Source organism: Condylostylus longicornis, unplaced genomic scaffold (assembly GCF_029603195.1).
Source record: "Condylostylus longicornis isolate FDR11 unplaced genomic scaffold, ASM2960319v2 ptg000009l, whole genome shotgun sequence".
Lineage (NCBI taxonomy): Eukaryota > Metazoa > Arthropoda > Insecta > Diptera > Dolichopodidae > Condylostylus > Condylostylus longicornis.
Window position 1 is genome coordinate 2932734 of NW_026577978.1, and position 20409 is coordinate 2953142.

Here is a 20409-nt window from a genome sequence, read left to right on the forward strand (position 1 = left end):
TTCTTGAACTGATAAAGTTTCTAGCACTATTGTTAACATTGAAACAAGATTGAATTTATTTTTTTTTTTGTTTTTTAAATGAAAAATATTTAAAGAGATTTTTTTGCTTTTTGTTAATTTGCCAAAAAAAAAAAAATTGTTATGAACACTCGTGCCACACAAATTTTACAAATCAAATTCAAAATACATTGTAAAATTTCAACTGAAAATTGTCATTATAAAACTTGATAAAATAATTTGGTAATGAACTGTAATATTATAAGGTTAAAATAGTTGTGTTAACTGCATAAATTCTTCCTCCTACCCGATAGTATTAATTAATTTCTCTATTTTATTAACAATGTCTTGCAAAAATTTTGTAAAATTCAAAGGAAATTCGTCTGGAGTTGTTATCGAGATTAATATTGCATCACTGGGCGTATTTCATAAGTTTCAACTGTTCCACCAGGAAATTTTACTCAAACTTCTAAATCTTAGATAATTAGACTGTCAAAACTTGAATAATTGTTTTATAGGGTTCCTAAATTCATATTTTGTAATCGTTCCAAAATTCATCCCATTCGATTTTAAATTTCATTAAGATTGTTATACGAGTATCAAAATTTTATTATCGAAAATTGAAAAAATTCCAAAATCAATTAGTAATGATTCCATCCTTTAAAAAAATTCCAGCATTAATTTTATATTAAAAAATTCTGTAAAAAAAAAGTTTTAAAATTAATAATTCAAGAATAAAAATTTTTTGTATTATAATTAAATATTTTAAATGTATACAATCGTTTCCTACAAGGGGGATCTGTAATATATTTTTATAAAACACAAAAATTGATAATGTGTTACGAACGCATTTCAAACAGTATGTCATGCCAATTTCTTTGCAAGTTTTTTTTTAAATTTATATACATTTTGTTAAAACAGATGATCTCTGTCAATAAATTCATCTTAAACAAATTTGTTAAGGTCAAAAGATTAGCAATCTTAAAAATATTTTAATGTAATTTCCGATTTTATTAGTTTAGCAGACTATAAAGAGAATTTATGCGAAAATATAACTTATTACCAAAATATTTTTCTATATAGTTCAAATGGATTATTTAAATATAAGGCAAAGATTCTTAATGAAAAAATATTATTTTTTGAATATTTTTATTTAGAATCATTTGCAAATATGAATATTGTGAATGATCAGTAAATATTTTGTAACATAAACTGTTATATTTGCTACAGCGCTTCTTTTTTGGTCACACACTATATAATTAAATAGACTTGCCGACAGAGAAATAATAAGACTTATTTAAAATCAGATTGAAGCAACAGAGTTATCTAAACATTGCCATAAAAGACAGATTAATATTTTTCTTAGTGAAAAATTTTTAAAGTCTTATTATAGGTACATCTCACTCGTGAATTAAATTTTTCACAGCTATCTCACAACTCACTTTGAAATTAATAATACTTTTTTCTCTCACTAAACGAAACGTTTCTGCTCTTTTAAATCTTACACTAACATCCCGTATTTTTTATACTTTTAGCATACCAAAATTGTTTAATTTTTTTTAAACATTTAAAAAATTCTTTATTTTTTTATTAAGAAAAAAATCCAGAAAAATTTTTCAAGGCAAATTAGATTCTCTTTCCTTACAATTTTTGTATAACAATAACAACTTCATCAGCATAATAATAATCACTTATTTATTTTTTAAGTAAAACTTTTTAAATTATTTTTTGTTCGTCAGTTTTTCGTCTTTTTTTTTTCATTTGTGTACCTTAATTCAAGACTTTCATTTTTTCTATCATCACTCTCTCTCTCGTCGAAAGGGATAAAACGACACAAAATAATATTTTATGATTTTTTAAAACTCCTTTACCCTTCATGTTAAAATGTGTACTTTAGTAATACTAAAATAGCTCTTTTTATACACAAAAGTACCTACATTGTATAAATATGAAAAAAAAACTAAAAAGAGAAAATTTATTAAATTTACTTTAAAAATGCTTAAAGTTAAAGTAACGTAAAAATTGATGATTCTTCGTGTATCCAAATAAATTATAAATTATTATATTATCGGTTTTTTAATTAAAATCTGGGTGCGGTCGAGCTAGAAAATCATGGTCCAAAAACATAGCAGACTGGTGCAATCTTCCCTTCAATCAAGTCATGATAAGAGCCAGATCCAAAAGCACCTGTAAAATGATGGTGTCCAACTTCCTAAGAAGAGAAGAATGAAAAAAAGAAGAATTAAAATCTAGATATTATTATAATTATCGCTTAGAAATGCACCTTTTTTTAAGGAATCTTATAACATGAATGTAAGTAATGTACAATTATCTTTCAATAATTGAATTGTTCATGCCATTAGATGAGACATTTCATCATTGATTTTGATCAAATTAATTAATTTCTATAGACGGATTACTTTAACCTTCGTGCTGACTACCAAATCAGTATATTTATTTTGTACATCCTACATAGCCTGAATGTTAAGCATGAATGTTCTTTTAGAAAATATATGGAAAGTAATATATCAATTTGTTCTGTGTAGCATTTGCAATACAAAATTTCAAGTGAATAATGTTGGCTGCAAAGAGCCTTCCGAAATTTTCCGCATATTTTCCTGGTAGAACGATGTTTTGAGCATAAGTTAAGTAATAATAATTTTTAAACTCGTAAGAGAAGCTCGTAATTTGAATAAATTTAGACTATTGTATTATAAATCGGAAAAATTCAAAGTGCGGTTTCTAAATATATATTTAAAATTTTTGCATATTTCAAATAAAATTAATTGTTATATCAATTTTCTAAATAAATAGCATTGTCTTAGCACATTCTTATTAGTTATCAAGTAAAACTTATGACATTTTAAAAAAGAAGCAAAATAATTTGAGCAAAAACATCAGTGCATTTAAATTTTACATAATTGAATTTTGTTATACTTGAAGCAATTGCATATGAATAGAACAGTAGTTATATACAATATTATATTCATTAATTTATTCAAACAAAAATTTTATAATAAAGTCGAACATGAAATTCTTATAGAAAAACTTATTTAATAAAAATATTCAATTTTTTCTTATCCCTTTCTCCAATCAAAAAAAAAAAGAAAAAATCTCTTAAATAAAAATATTCGCTCTTAATAAAAAAAAATTAAATTTTTTTCTCTTATTTTATAAATAGAAGTTTTTTTTTCTTTCTACTTTCTCATTATATACACGTAATTTTAATATTATATAATAAAAATCCTTATTTTCATCCTTTTACATAGAAACTTAATGATAATTTTCAAGAAGTTACGCTTATTATTTTGGAAAGCAGAAATGGAGGCAAAATCAATTATAATAAAGTTTTTAATAAAATTCCTTTAATTTCTTATTAATAAATTCATTTTGTGTAATTTTCTCGTAAAATACATGAAAATTAAAAAAAAACATAACAGTGAGCAAGAGCAAAAACAAGCAACAAAAATAAAAATCAAGAATATTGTTATTAAAGTTAAGAAAGGATAAATTTTAATTATCCTTTGGAGAGGAAAACAAGAAAGTAATACATAACAAACTTTGTTTACATAGGTAAAAATAAATCAAAAGAAAAGCAGAAAAAGAACAAAAAAAAGAATAAATTTATTGTTAAATTAGTTATGAGTTGTTGGTGGTAATTTTAAAATGGTAAATTTAAAAATATTAAAATGTGTATTAAAGTTTCATTTAAAGAGAAATTACTTATACATTTTTAATAAGTTTGTGTAAAGGTTATGTTACAATTTTAAAAAAGTTGTTCATTTATTCGGCTATGGTAAATTTTTAAGTTTTAACAACTCTAATTTGTATAGTTACCCGAAATATATCGATTTAACTAAAAACTGTAACCGAAATTTAATTTATCAATTTTTGAATCTTATGTTTTCAATCATTAAGAATTTATTCAGAAATTGTTCTTTAAAATTTGTTTTAACAAATGATTTCAGGAAACAATCACCAGATTTCTTCGCAAATTTAACAAAAAATCTGACGAATTAAAATATGAAGAGTCACATACGCGAATTTGTCAAAAAGTATTTGATTATAATAGTTATACTGTATAACACTTGTCAACACTGTCATTACGTTAAAAAAATTTACGAATAATTTCATTTTTCGAGTACAATACAAGATATTATTTTATTATGAATCTAAGAAACAAATATTTGCTATTAATACACCAGTCAAAATAGATACAATAACTCAAATTGCAACAATCATTTTGTGCCACTCTGTATTTTAACAATCGTTTTTAAGATTGTCATTAAATATTATAGATTATCCAAAATTTTATTTTTTTTTGTGAACATGATGTTCTATTAATGTTATTTTGTCATAATTTCCATGTGTATATACACAATTATTCAAACACATATTATGTATATAAATAGCGCATAAAATAAGTTAAGGAAAATAATAATATGAAGAAACTGTTGACAAAACAAAATAAAATGATGAACGTTCACATGTCAAAAACTGAAATATTTATAAAAAAAAAATAAAATGAAAAAAGTGGAAAACTCTTAATTCTTTTTTATTTTTTTGTTCCTCTTCTTTTTCTTACTTTTCATATGTTTGAATGTTATACGTGAAATTCTAATTAACGTTGAAATATGATGAACTTTAAGATTTTAAAAGTGATATTTCAACATTAAAATTTTATTATAATTTAAAACTTTTTTAAAAAAAAAACAAAAATTTTTACAGAACCAAAACCACGAAGAAAATTAGAAAAAAATTCTAATATAAAAGTTTTTATTTTTCATCTTTTCCCATTTTCAATTTTATTATTGATTGAAATGTTATGGTGTGGTTTTGGGATGATAAGTGTTTTGTCTATCAAACAAAGTTGTCTTAATCGTCATTTTCTATTGTCGCATCATTTTACAATTTTCGTTGTATAGACACTTTGATATTGTGTATGATGTTTTTTTTTTGACAAATTGACGCATCACAATTTTATTAAGAATTTCTATTTAGCGTTTAAGTGTTAATTTTCTATTTAAACATTTATTTTTAGTATTCATAGTAACATTATAAGTCTATATTATTTTAAATTGTTATAAAAATAAATAAGATTGTTAAGTTAATTTTTAATAAATTTTTGAATATTTAAAAAATGTTAAGTATGCTTACTATTAAATCATATTCTAAAAATTTATTATTACTTATGTGTGAACAACAATGTTTAAGTAAAAGATGCTTTTAAACTTTACTCTATTAATTTGTACTCGTACATGTAATGTTCATTTTATAAAATTATAATTATTCATATTTTTTATTTAAATCATTAGAATTACATTAACAAACGAGGAAATATTATACGTGGATTATAGTATGTATTGACTATATTAATAGAAAGTGATGTGTTTTTAATGATAATATTAATAAAATTAATTATTTTTATTATATAATTTATATTTATTCTAATATTTGTGAGATATCAAAGGTGATAATATAATTTGTGCAATTAAATACCATTATAAAATGATTTAAGAATTAATTAAACAATATTGGTTTGTAAAGTACAAAACCGTTCATGATTTTTTTTAACTTAACTAAAATTATATTTGATTTCTTATAAGATTATATTATATGGGTTTCATTATTAAATAATTTTGAAACGAAATTCAATTATATTAATAATGCTGGTTGGAATGGTGTCAAAAGTTGTTGTGCAAAGTGAATTATTTTAATAAACTGTTGATATTAAAAGTATTGAATTGAGAAAAAAAAAATTTAAATTCAAATTGTTAATATGAGTTGATATAATTAGATATCAAGGAGAATATTCGGTAATATTTTAGAAAAAAATTATTTAATTTCAAAAACTTTTCTAACAAAATGAAGAAGTCATCGAACATATGGGAGCTAGATGATCATTTTGCTAAAAATCGGATTTTCTTATTGAAATCTTATTAAAGCTTTACATATATTTTGTTGAAAAATATATTTTTTCGATATATTTCCTTCTTTACAAAAAGCTGAAATGTTATGTTCGAGATTTTTGTAAAAATTGTTTGCAAAATCCCAAACATAACAATGGAACCGTGCAATGTGTAAATTTCAATAATTAAACTCAAGGCTTTACTCTTCAAATTTATTCGGATCAAATTTTGGGAAGAAATTTTTTGATCAATTGTAAATTGATGGAAAACTTAATATTATTCGTTAACTAATTCCAATAATTTTTAATAACAAATATGATTTTAAGTCGAATAACTTAAAAGAACTATCTTAGTACGCAATTAATATTATTTTCTTTAAAATATTTAAATATTTTTAGTTTCTACATCATTTTTTTAAGTTCTAGATTCTACAACACTTCAACCCAATTAATTATTATAAATGTTAAAGTACAATGATTTTAATATTCTTAAAATAAAATTTATTACAATGTCATCATTATTGTAAAAAAATATTCCATACAAATAATTTTTATGAAAATTCCCGAGGAAATTAATTATTTAGATATTTAAGACAATCTTTTTTGTTTACAATTTACATTAATTATGAATATTAAACAAAAAAAAATAACATTATTTTCCTCTTGTTTTGCAAATCCAATATAATTTTTTTTACCCCCCATATATTGGTTTTAAAAAAATATACATTTAAGCTAATTGGTTTAAATTTACTTTCAGTTTTTTTTCTCTCTTAATTCTTGATCGTTTTATTATGACTAAATTCAGTTTACTTGACAATAATTAATTGGAGTTTCCTGTAAAAACATTGCACCAAAAAAACGTTTTTATTTTTTATATTTAATTTCATTGTCACATTCGCGTGCTATCAATTTACTTCAAAAGCTGAATAAAAAAATATAAAAGCCGTGCATCATAGAAAAATTTAAATTCCATTTTTTTCTTCTTTTGTTCTGTTCTGTTACGCGTCTCAAAATCTCATCATAATAAATTATTAAGATCCATTCGTATTAAATCTAAAAAAAAAAAGATTAAATAAAAACAATAATAAAAAATTAAATTATGTTTAGTATATAAATATAAAATGATCTATTTGTTAACAAAAATAATAATAAAAAAAAACACAAATAAAAAAACCAACAGTAGCCAAAAGAGACAAAATGAAATTGACGTTTTTATTGTTTGATCTCTTGTACATTAAACTTTTTTTCCTATCATTAATTACATTTAATACGATTTACGAAGCTAAATGAACTTTATTTTGTCTACATAGAGTCTATCATTTAAAATGCGATCGGTAAATAATAATAAATATTATAAGAGAAATGCTTTGTTGCTTAAATACTATACTCAAGTTGAATACTAGAATGTTGATATTTTTCAAGAATGAGAATTTTCATTGTGTTATTTTCTCTCATATTTTCTTATCATATGCACTTTTTAAAAAAGAAATACTATTGCAAATCTCTTACGGTGTTATGGCACTTCTCAACATACCTGATGTTAGTAGCCAAAATGGGATATGTAATGTAGTAAAATTAAAACATTTGTATTATTTTATTGCACATTACATTACATATAGTCATAGTGAGACTTACATAATTGTAAATTACCATTTCATTAATAAAATTAATAGAATAATTTAATTTAAATTATTCATAATTTCAAAATACAATTTATACATAATTTTGACTGAAATTATTTTGTAAAAGTGTAGTACAGTTCGTGAAAGTAATTTATTGTCATGCCACCGACTATATTTATAGGTGAAATATTTATACAATTATCATTGCTACCTTTAAAATACTTAAATAAAACTAAAATAAATAAAATAATTAAAATTAAAACCATTAAAATATAAATTTTTATTCATTTAAATTAACACCTTAATATAACGCACGACAAGTCTTAATTATTTAAAATTAAAAGATTTTATTAATACCTCATGATAATTATAATAAAAAATTCCTAATTAGAGCATTATTTAACAGGAATATATTAGTAAAATCTTATTTTATATACCACTTAATTCTAAAAAAAAAAAATAATAATTAAAATTTATTGTCTTTAAAAATTATACAAAATATTGTCGTTATTTGCTGTGTGATGATCATTTTCAAAAATTCTTATTTTAAAGAAATCAAAAAGAATTTGTAAGAAATTGTAAGTAGTACCCAAAAAATTTTGAACCTCAAAAATTATTTATGCTCGCACGAAACAAAAAACTACATAATAATATTAATAATACAAATAACAACTACATAATCCGATAGCAACAGATAAATTGTTATAACAGTTTTATTATTTTTGTTTGAACATCTCATCTCATGAAGAGATGAGTGATGATGATTTATGCTAAACAATGTAAATAAATTATTTTATTTAAATTTTCACTCTAGGGAAAATTTTCACTCATTAGTTATTAGTAAATCACTCACAAAATTGAGATTTGAGTACAATTAACATCTCTTTCTCAAAAAGAGTTCACATAAATTCTCAACATTTTCTTTAAGGATCAATAATGTTATCAAAAATTAAATTAATCATCACACTACTAATATATTGAATTATCTAAATTACTTGCACCTGCATAGTTTATTCGAATATGTATTATAACACTGAGTGGAAATTACAATATATGATTTTATTGTGAAGAATATTGATAACTATGATGAAAAAATAGGCCGCTAACGCTATAGCTACATAGTACATAATACAGATAATGAGTTGAACGAACAAAGAAATATTTATTTTAAGATCAGTATAGTAGCGACAACGATATTGTAAAGACTATAATTTTGTTGAATTTAAAATTCTATAATTTAATGAGTTCTATTACAATAATATAGAACTGTTTTAACAATATTAAAAAATAACTAGAATTTTTTACATGAATAATCAAATTCAGACTGAAAGCTTATTTAATTATTAATGTAGAGTTTTGAATTTAAAAATTGTTTTAAAAGTGGTGAATCCTAAAGAAGATTACAATTTTTGTAGCTTATATACTATAATGAATTTAAAAATTTTAATAAAACTAATAATAAAGAAGAAAAGTAGTGAAGGGCAAGGATCGAAAACAAATAGTGCATTTAAACATAAACAATAATAATAAATAATATTTTTTTTCCTGTATTTCTGTGTGTTTTTTTATATATTTTTTTATTGTTATTATTTTAAAATTGGATCCTATCCAAAGAAAAGCTATTAAAGAAGAAGGTATATATAAAAAGAATATAAAACGCATTTGTATATATATAAAAAATTTAAATTTACTTGAAAAATATTAAAGAAAACCAAAATGAACCATAAAGTGTCATAATTTTTGTTTTTTTTTTGGTTCCGGTGGTGTCTTCTAATGGAATTTTAAAATTAAAAATGATGATTGTCATATGTCATTTTAAATTTAAATTTTAAATCATAATAATATTAAATCATATAATAATATTAAATATTTCAATACCTTATTATTTTGTTTAATAAAAATAAATTTTATAGTGTAAGAAAAACAAACTGACAAATAAGCTAAATTGAATTTATTTGAGCCGAAGCTTAGAAATGTATGAGCTTAACATAATTAAAATACTTATTATTGTGGCAATTTAATTTAATCCTTCGCAGTTTAGTTATAAATTATTCTTATTATTAATTTTAATGGAAATTATCTAGACGAATTAAAAAAAATATTACTTTAAAAATTACATTCAATAATTAAGAATAATCATTCACAATAGTGAATTACCTCAAAATTTCATACAAAATTTATTGTATTGCATATAATATACATATAAATATTTAAAAAATTTAATAATTGAAATTAAAAAATCGAATACATCTGTAATACATTTAATTATTAATTAAACTTAATTTATTATAACTTAATTGCTAAACACAAGTAATTATTTAGATTAAAATTTTTGCATAGTCTTTTACGCATTCCAGTTATTCGATTTTCAGCATTGAGTTTTCGCTGAATAACTCAATTTAAAACACAAACAATAAATTATTCCTCCAGTATTTTTAGTAATTAATTGTTTTTAGTATACTAAGGCTCCAGTGACAAAATTGAATTAAATAAAAAACCAGCGATTTCCAAGTCTCAATAACATTTAAGAATTAAAATATTTCTTCATCAGTTCCAAATAAATTTGTTTGATTTACAAATTGCTATAATAATAATAATAATAATAATTGTTATACAATGTAATTTTAATTACAATATCTTGCTAAAGTTCACATTGAATTAGCTATCTTCTGCCTACACCCTTAAGGTGACCCCGTATAAATACAAAATTTATAATTCAAAACTTAAATACAAAATTTAGTATTCTTAACAGCATTTACACATTGTTTATTTCTGTTATCATAATTATTATTGTTTATAAAAAAATTTAGTATTTATGACATCATTTTGTGTTTTTCATTTTAATTATCTGTTTTAATTAGACAGATAACATTGTTTCCAATTAAAAAAAATAATAAATTATTTTTATAAGACTTTTTCCTTATTATTTCTTACAAAAATTTTTAATACTTTAATTATTTTTTTTTTGTTCATTTCAGAATGAAAATTTTAATATCCGTACTTTTAACATTAATTGCACTAATTTTAATTATTATTATCTATGTATTAATTGGTGAAACGAATAATCCATTAGAAAATAATGATATTGATATTGAATGGATTAAATATAAAGAAAAATATAATAAAAATTATAATGAACCAGTTGAAAATGAGAGGCGAAAACAAATTTTCATAAAATCAAGAAATTTAATTATTGAGCATAATAAACGTTATGCAATAGGTTTAGAAACATATAATTTAGGTTTAAATAAATATGCTGATTTAACAAATAAAGAATATGTTGGTACACTTAATCTAAATGATGAAACTGATGTAAATTTTATTAATCAAACAGATGATTTTAATTATGATGATTATGGAAATTTAAATAGTTTTGTTAATATAACAGAAGAACAAAAAACTTTTATAACACGTAATACAATTGAATATAATTACAGTTATATTGATAATATACCAGATAATGTTAATTGGGTTAAATTGGGATATGATAATCCTGTATTAGATCAAGGTAATTGTGGTAGCTGTTATATATTTTCAAGTTTATCAGCAATTGAAGCACATTATTTTATAAAATATAAAACACTATTACAATTATCACATCAAGAGATGTTAGATTGTTCCGATAGATATGGTAATTATGGTTGTGATGGCGGTTTAATGGAAGATGTATACGCATACATAATGTTATATGGTGTTGGATTATCACATCAAAAACCATATATTGGTACTGTATCAAATCAATGCTCATTAAGTAAACCACGAATTTATATTAAGAAAAAATATTATAGTAGTAAAATGAATGAATTAGAATTAAAAGAAGTTATAGCACATTATGGACCAGTTGCATCATCAATTAATGCTGGATTAGATACATTTAAATTTTATAAAAGTGGTTTATATTATGATCCAAATTGTAATAAATATAATTTAGAACATAGTGTTACAACAGTTGGTTATGGTATAACAGAAGATAATGGAAAAGATTATTGGTTAATAAGAAATTCATTTGGTCCGAATTGGGGTGAAAATGGTTATATGCGTATAGCTAGAAATCGTGATAATCATTGTGGTTTAGCAACATATTTTCTATTTCCACAATTTTAGAACAATTTAATATTGTTATTTTTATTTATTTTTTTTTTATAATATAAACCTTGTAAATTTTAAATTTAATATGCTTTGTATACCATGTATATATAATATTTTCTTTTTAAATTAAATTAAATTATTATTTATTTCATATATTAAAATGTGTTATTTATAATAAAAATTAGTAAATGAAAGAATCAAATAAATAAATATTGGTTTTTTTTTTAAATAATTTCTTACACAATTTAGCTTAACACAATTTAATTTCTAGCGATAACAATGGCTTCTGAACTTAAATGAAATATATGTTCTTAAAAAAAAATATTTTGTTATAAAACTAGAAAATACCGATTTCTGTATTTAATAATTTTTTAATTTGATAAATTTAAAAAAAAAAACAATGAAAATAATTTTTTCGGTGAATTCCAAATGATCATCTCACGTCAAAATTTGAGCACACAAATAAAATTAATTACAATTTAATATATTGGGTACCTACTTATGATATACAATAAATTTTAAAATAGCTATTCATGAAAATCCATAAATTATAATCATAAATCTGTCTAAAATCGCAAAACAAGCGTTCATAAAAATTTTCGTTATAATTATTATCTATATTATTACGTATATATTATATAGATATTTAACTGTTTATGAAGATGAGTATATTTAACTGTGAAGATGAGTGATAATTTATTTTGACAATTTTATTTTATTTCAAAAATTGAAAATTATTCTATTTTAATTTTCACTCATTCAAATTAGTGATTTGTCTATGAACGTGAATTTTGCACGTGAGTACCTAACAACACTAGCAAATCAAATTAAAAATTATATTCTCATTTATTTTTATCTTTGATATTTAGTAGACTAAACCATCAGACAGCTAGCTATACTCTTTAAAGGATCATTTAAATCAAAAATTTTTCTCTCAAAAATAAAAACATAAATAATGAAATGATATCACATATTGTATTCTCTATTATTTATGAATTTCCTAAATTTAACCGGAATGAACTAAACAAGAGAAGCAAAATTGAGAAAATTTACTCTACTTGTATACAATAAAAAGTACAATACTTGTATGCATGTAATGAATTTTATCAAATCAATTTGAGAATATTATTATTGTTATTATTCTTTTGTTTTTATGTAAAATATTTTAGTAGTCAAAATATTGATAGCTAATGAAAAATACAAACATACATGCAAACATGTAAGCCGTCACAGCTTTTATGTGTTAAATATAAAAAGGGATGTTTATTTTAGATCAGTATAGAATTAACAACGATGTTGAAAAGAATATTTATTCGATAATTTATCTATCGCTCGATAGAAATTATTTAATATAAGAATAACAATTAAATTAAAACATTTTTTTTTTTAATTGCAAATAAAAATAATTTTTTTTTTTTAATTTTTGCAAAAAAAAAATATTTTTATTATGAAAAATTTGAAGTAGATAATAAAAAAAAGTATTATTATTAAATTATTTAAAAGTGCTTACACAATATAATTAAAAAAAAATAATTAAATTAAATTAATTTTTATAATGAGAACTGATAATGTATTTAACATTATAATAAATTTGTATACTAATAATTTTAATATAAAAAAATTTATAAAAATAAAAGTGCAATATTTTGGTGAGAGGGGTGAATATTGAAGAGCAAGGATTTAAAATAAAGAACGAGTATAGTGCAATAAAACATAAATAATAAAAATTTTGTTAACAAAATTTTAATATCTCTCTTATTTTTATTTTAAATTGGATCATATCCAAAACTTAAGCTATAAAAAGGTGAATATAATTATATGTGATGTAGTTTTTGTAAATACAATTATATTATAAATGTAATACAACAAACATAAAAATGAAAGACAAAATTAAAGACGACGACCATAAAATGTCAAATTTGTTTTTTCTGAGTTCCGGTATATTGTTTAATAAATTTTTTAAATATTAATTGAATTTATAAGCTATGAAGAGAATATTTTTAAGTAATTTTAATGAAATTTTTAAAAATTTAAGCGTGTTTATTGTCATAATGGTATTTTATATTCTTAAAAGTTTTTACTATTGTAAAATAAAAACAAGAAATGTTCGGAAAATATGTAAAAAATTATGTAAATTATTTATTGTTGCAATGAGTACGCTTCCCAACAATAATCCAATGGAAAATCAAATGACTTATTAATTAAAATTTAAGAATAATATTATTAATTTAACAATTTAAAATAAAGTAGCGCTAAATTCTAAGGAAATGTATTTTTAATAAGTTCTTATGTAATATTACACTTTTCTATAAGGAATTTACATCAATTTGGGCATATAATTAGCTTCTTAAAGATTTAAAATATTAAAATTAGTTATAATAATTAATAGAGTAGAAAATTATTTATATTTTAATGATTAATTCTAATCAATTCTTAAAATTCTGGAAAAGTTTAATGTTTGCAAAATATGTGAATAGCGAACTTCTTATAAACTTAGCATTGCCCATTATAAATTCAATAATTAATATTAAAGCGATCAAATTAGTTTCTACAATATTTCTGTTTTAAGTGCATTTTTTAAGTTTGTTATATTGATTGTGATTATAAACATTTTATTACAGAATCCAATTATTTAACTTTGATGCTCTATGGTAACATTTTTATATCTAATTCAATGTATTTTTACCTTAAATTTCTGAAGCACAAGTTTTTTTAAATTTACTAGGCAAAAAATTAAATTAAAACTAAACAAATCCACGGAAAGTAAAAGTAAAAGACTTTTATTTTAGAATTTTGCTTGCGCTTTAACAAAAATCAAAAAATTAAAAAAATTTTAAATATTTTTAGGAAGAAAATTATCACATTTTTTGTTTGTTGTTGACATTTATGACATAATTATCACACCTGTTAATTATTTTTTATTTATTTTTAAAAATTATTTAAATTATTTTTTTGTTAATCAGTTATTTTCGTTTCAGAATGAAAATTATTATATCCGTACTTCTGACTTTAATTGTGTTAATCTTACTTATTATTTTATTTACATTTACTGGTGAACCGGATTATTCATTAGAAAGTCGTGATATTGAAATTGAATGGATTAAATATAAAGAAAAATTTAATAAAAATTATGAAGAACCAGATGAAAATGAACGAAGAAAACAACTTTTTACAAAATCAAGAAATTTCATTAAAGAACACAATCAACGTTACGCAAAAGGTTTAGAATCATATAATTTAGGATTAAATAAATATGCTGATTTAACTGATCAAGAATATATTGGATCTGTTAATAAACATGTTGATGAAACGGATCTAAGTCTTATAAATGATATTGATGATCATCATGATGATAATGGTATCGATGAAGATTACGGAAATTTAAATAATTTTATAAATGTAACTGATGAACAAAAAAATTTTATATCACGTAATACAATTGAATATAATTACAGTTATATTGATAATATTCCAGATAATGTTAATTGGGTTAAATTAGGATATGATAATCCTGTATTAGATCAAGGTAATTGTGGTAGCTGTTATATATTTTCAAGTTTATCAGCAATTGAAGCACATTATTTTATAAAATATAAAACATTAGTACAATTATCACATCAAGAACTATTAGATTGTTCTCATATGTATGGTAATTATGGTTGTGATGGTGGTTATATGGAAGATGTATATACATATATAATGCTGCATGGTATTGGATTAGCAGATCAAAATCCATATCTAGGTACAGATTCAAATCAATGTAAACAAAGAAAACCAAGAATATATGTTAAGAAAAAATTTTATAGTGGTAAAATGAATGAATTAGAATTAAAAGAAGTTATAGCACGTTATGGACCAGTTACATCATCAATTAATGCTGGATTAGACACATTTAAATTCTATAAAAGTGGTTTATATTATGATCGTAATTGTCATAAAGGTAAATTAGAACATGGTGTTGCAACAGTTGGTTATGGTATTACAGAAAAAAATAAAGATTATTGGTTAATAAGAAATTCATTTGGTCCGAATTGGGGTGAAAATGGTTATATGCGTATAGCTAGAAATCGTGATAATCATTGTGGTTTAGCAACATATTATTTATTTCCACAATTTTAATTAAAATGTATTATAAATTTTGTAATAAATATTATACATATTGAATTATATTAAGTTTATATAATTTATAATTATACCGTGTATATTTCTTTATTAAATTTTAATTATTTAGAAATTAATAAAAATACTAATATATAATTTAGTTCTAGGTATAGGACATTTTCAGTGCAATTTTATATAATTTAGTGACTCTAAAAAATATTTTATTCCGATTTATTGGAAAAATTTCAGAATTATAAGAATCCGCTCTTCTAAAATATCTCTTAGTGTTGCAAGACTTGTTATCTCCCTTAAACATGAAAAACTTTATTAAATTTTTTTTATTAAAAAGAATTCAATTTAAATTGTTAAGTGAAATTATAAATTTTATATAGAATTTTTAATTTATTTTGTATTTGAATCGAACAAAAAACCGAAAGGGAGAAAACGAAATCCTCAGAAAAAGGAATGAAATTAAGAACTTATATTTCCAATTTTTTTTTAATTAAATTAAGAATTTAAATTCTCAATGAAAATGAAATAAAATTAAAATTCATCAGGCTATATAGAAGTTTTTAAATGCAATCGTACAAATTACATGCCCTTACATAATAAAATAACACAATTTTATTTTAATTTTTTTATCTTCTTTTTACAAATTAATTTGACCTACTTCTGAAATTAATTTGATATTGATCAAAATTAGTTCAAGTTTTATAAAACAAAAAAATAAATTGGTAAAGTAAAAGAAAATACAATAGCAAAAAAAGATAATAAAACAAATGTCCTTGAAAAATCCTTTCTTTTCTTAAATACTTTCGAAAAATTTCTTAATTTTCAACAACTTGCCTATCTTATATATAGATATATAGATATTCCCTATCTTATACATAGACATTAACACATACATAATAATATAATAACTACCTACTGAATATATAATAATTGTTTTAAAAGAATTTTTAATACAAAAATTAAATTATATTATAAAATTATAATATCCTTGTTTATTATATTTCAGTTATTTATCACTCAATTATAATAAAGAAAATCTTAAAATTCTTATTTGAAAAAATATAAGAAATTTAAGAAAAATTTATTTTTTACGCCTATCCAATTTTCCTTTCTTATTTTGAATTAAAAACAAACATAATTAAATGAATTTTTTATATATTATAAAAAATTTTAATTTAGTAAAATTACAAAAATATTATTTATTATGAGAGAATTATAAGGACTTTTTATTAAGGAGAGAAAAATAGGAAAATATTTATATAAATAAATTATAAAATGATAAAAGAAATAGAAAATTTCTTAAATTTATTTTATATTAATCGTATATTATAATTATGATATTTATAAATATGCATATATACATAAATATTTTTGAATATTATTATACAAAAAATATAATTACAAAATAAATTTATGATTTTGAAGGAATATGAGAAAGAGTCACTTATTACATTAAGATTATATTAAAGATTAATTAAATTATGTATGGGATAAAATTGATAATAAATTTTCATTAAAATTCAAAGGGTAAGTAAATTTTGAATATTATAACTCATAAGCTGAATTGATGAATTACTGAATTTTAGACGTCGAGAAATTGTGTTCATTATTGCACATTTCAGATCCCTAAATTTTATCACTCTTTTCCCTTTAAATTAAAAGTAATGTTAGTAATAGATATTTTTCAAAAATATACGGCACAAAAATTATAAAAAAAAAAGTTTTTATTTTGAATCAAAAAATAACGAACGCAGAAATTTTACTCAAAAATGTATAAAAAAATTTAAACAAAAAGTGCAATAATTTTATAATATGTTACAAAATATAATATTGTATAGAAATGGCATATTTAAAAAGCTTTAACGAAAATAGCCTTACTCAAGCAAAAAATATAATAAAATCAAAAATAAGCTCTCATTATATTCGCCTAAACATATGCAATTTTTTTTATAAGCAATTTAATTCTATAAATAATTATTTTATTATTATTATAGATTACAAATTAAAATGTAAACGATTGAAATTAGATATTGCAATTACACAAATTTATTCATTATTTAAAAAAATATATACATATGTAAATATATCTATTATATTAATTAATTAATTTTTATTTATATATAATGTCATTTATTTACACTTTTAATAAAATATTTCTATTTATCATATTACATAAGTCTATCTAATTCCCGTATTCAATTGTAATTTTATGAATTTTCGTTATTTTATATTATCATAAATTTTCCAATAATAAATACATTCATATTATATGCAAATGTATATTCAAATCAAAATGGTTACCAAAAATATTACAAAAATCTACAAAATTATATGCAAATAAATAATAAAAAAAGAATTGTGGAGAAAATGTAGAATATTTTGTGAATTTCCAATTTATATATTCAATAAAATTTACAATAAAATTTAGAGTAGCCTACCTATTTCAAAATATTAAATTCAAAATAATGAATTACACATGGCGTATATATGATATAAATTAACCAAAAATATATTCAATAAAATTTATTTTGATTCTTTAATTATATAATTCTAAATATATAGATATATATTTTGAAAGTAAACAAAGCAAATTGAGAAAAATATCCTTTAATGTATATTGGTTATATACGTTCTATACAATTACATAAATATTATACAGTGATAATACATATTATATAAGGGATGAATAAATATTTTTGAAATTTTATTTAAAATATAAATAAAATCTAAAAGTTTATCAAAATAAATGCATATATTATTATTTTGTACACAAAAAAAATTTTTTGATATTTACTGCATCAATTAATATCAATTTTTCGAAACAAATATTGGCTTTAAAACAGTCCAAAATTAATTTTTCATCAATGTATATTAATATTGTATTTTAGATTGTAAATACAATATAATTTATAACTATATAATAATAAATATCACGTATATAAATGCTTGTATTAATAGATTTATTCATAATACACGGTTGTATCATATTGTTTGTTAATAGACAGAACAGCTACTATTGCCTATATATACATAGTATATCATTTATATAAAATAGCTTTTATATAAATAACCACAAAGCTCATGTTCTTAAAGTGTGCTAATGTATGTTCAAGCCATAAAATGTTATTAAAATGTAATGTGCAGATATTTGTATGCTTATATTATATAATGTGTCCACAAAAATTAAAGTCTGAGCCACTATTGAGCTTGTATATTTTTATGAATATTTTATTTTAAAAGAAATATCGATGCGGGTAATCAATCAGAATGTTTACGTATTATATATACCCTTTATATAACGTTACTATATAGATTATGTTATTGAACTTTTATACGTATTGCACATAAATACATTTTAAATGAAATATTGAAATATACACCTATAAATTTATTGCATTTTATGCAATTTATGTTAAAGTAAATACTATATGTACATATCGGCCTGGTCAAGTATATTCTCGGAAATTCTTCATGATATTACTGTTATATGTTTAAATTTTTTTGCAATTTTGATTTTGAACATAATGTATTATAAAGTACAAGGTGTTCTATCAAATTATTTCTATATTACTAAGTTAAAAATATTTCAAACAAAATAAATATGATTTCGGGTAAGTATTTCCAATAAGCGAAAAATTTTTAAAGTCTTTCAATGCATTTTTTAAATGCTGAACCAAATGAGAAATAGAAACTGTGTTAGTGATTTATTGAAAATTTAATCAAAATAAGAAAATTTAAAGGAGACGAATTTAACATTTTTCATAGCTTTTTTTCGGCACGTATTTCGACAGATAACTCAGTTTTAGCAGGCATTTCCAGTAAAAAATTAACTTTTAATACAATGGTCAAATACAAAGCATTTTACTATTTTAGAGAAATCACGACCAAAACAAAAAAGAGTTAGATTCTCGGAAGCACTTTTTATAATAGTGTAAATAATTATGGCGCCTATTGCTATAGTGCAAATATTTTTGGCTTTATTGTTTTTATGTTTTTTTTTAATTTACATTTGTTTTTCGTTATTCTGTTTTTGTAAAATTTTGAAGAAATCTTTGAATTACATGTAAACAAAATTTGGATTTAATAAATTAATTTTGTAAAAAGCTACAAATATGCTTCAAAATTATAGAAACTCCTAATACGAGAAATCATTAAAAATTTTGTGAAAAAAATATTCATGTTTCTTAATTCAATTAATCATGTCATCGTTTTTAAATTATTCAAAATAATTTTTGATATTGTAATTATTATTGGACATCTTGTATACATTTTAGCCTCAAAATTAATGAAATGGAAATTTTCAAAATAATATTCTGTTTACTATATCCACATAACTATAAGGATATATTTATGCCTATATCACATAAAAGCATAAACGCTCCTACAGTTTTTCGTTAAATTACTATAAATAATCACTTGCAATTTTGTTTTTTTTTTCTTACTGAAATTTCATAAACTTTTTATTATCTTAAATCAAATTTACTCATTCAATTGAATTAATTGCTGTTATTGAGTTGTGATGAAGCACAAAATCATGATGTTGTTGTTTCTATACAATTTTTATTTTCTATTTTCTACTTATTCTTTCTTCTATATAATTTACTCATTCAGTGTGATTTCTCCTTCAATGGAATGAAATGAGTTGAGAAAAAACTGTTAAGGATCGCTTGTAACATAATA

General features: G+C 21.1%; 2 protein-coding genes across 3 annotated transcripts; both read left to right on the top strand.

Annotated features, from left to right (window-relative positions):
- Positions 1 to 8750: 8750 nt before the first annotated feature.
- LOC129618607 (procathepsin L-like) lies at positions 8751 to 11799 on the top strand. The gene is made up of 2 exons (XM_055533451.1): positions 8751 to 9161; positions 10506 to 11799. The coding sequence occupies exon 2, from the start codon at positions 10507 to 10509 to the stop codon at positions 11629 to 11631; it is 1125 nt and encodes a 374-aa protein (XP_055389426.1). The 5' UTR covers positions 8751 to 9161; position 10506; the 3' UTR covers positions 11632 to 11799.
- Positions 11800 to 13061: 1262 nt separating this feature from the next.
- Positions 13062 to 15847, top strand: LOC129618595 (procathepsin L-like). Of its 2 annotated transcripts, none has more exons than XM_055533437.1 (2): positions 13062 to 13420; positions 14580 to 15847. In XM_055533437.1, the coding sequence occupies exon 2, from the start codon at positions 14596 to 14598 to the stop codon at positions 15733 to 15735; it is 1140 nt and encodes a 379-aa protein (XP_055389412.1). In that variant the 5' UTR covers positions 13062 to 13420; positions 14580 to 14595; the 3' UTR covers positions 15736 to 15847. The 2 variants fall into 2 exon arrangements, with proteins under 2 accessions (XP_055389412.1, XP_055389411.1); XM_055533436.1 differs by having other exon boundaries at positions 13063 to 13420; positions 14595 to 15847.
- Positions 15848 to 20409: the final 4562 nt, after the last annotated feature.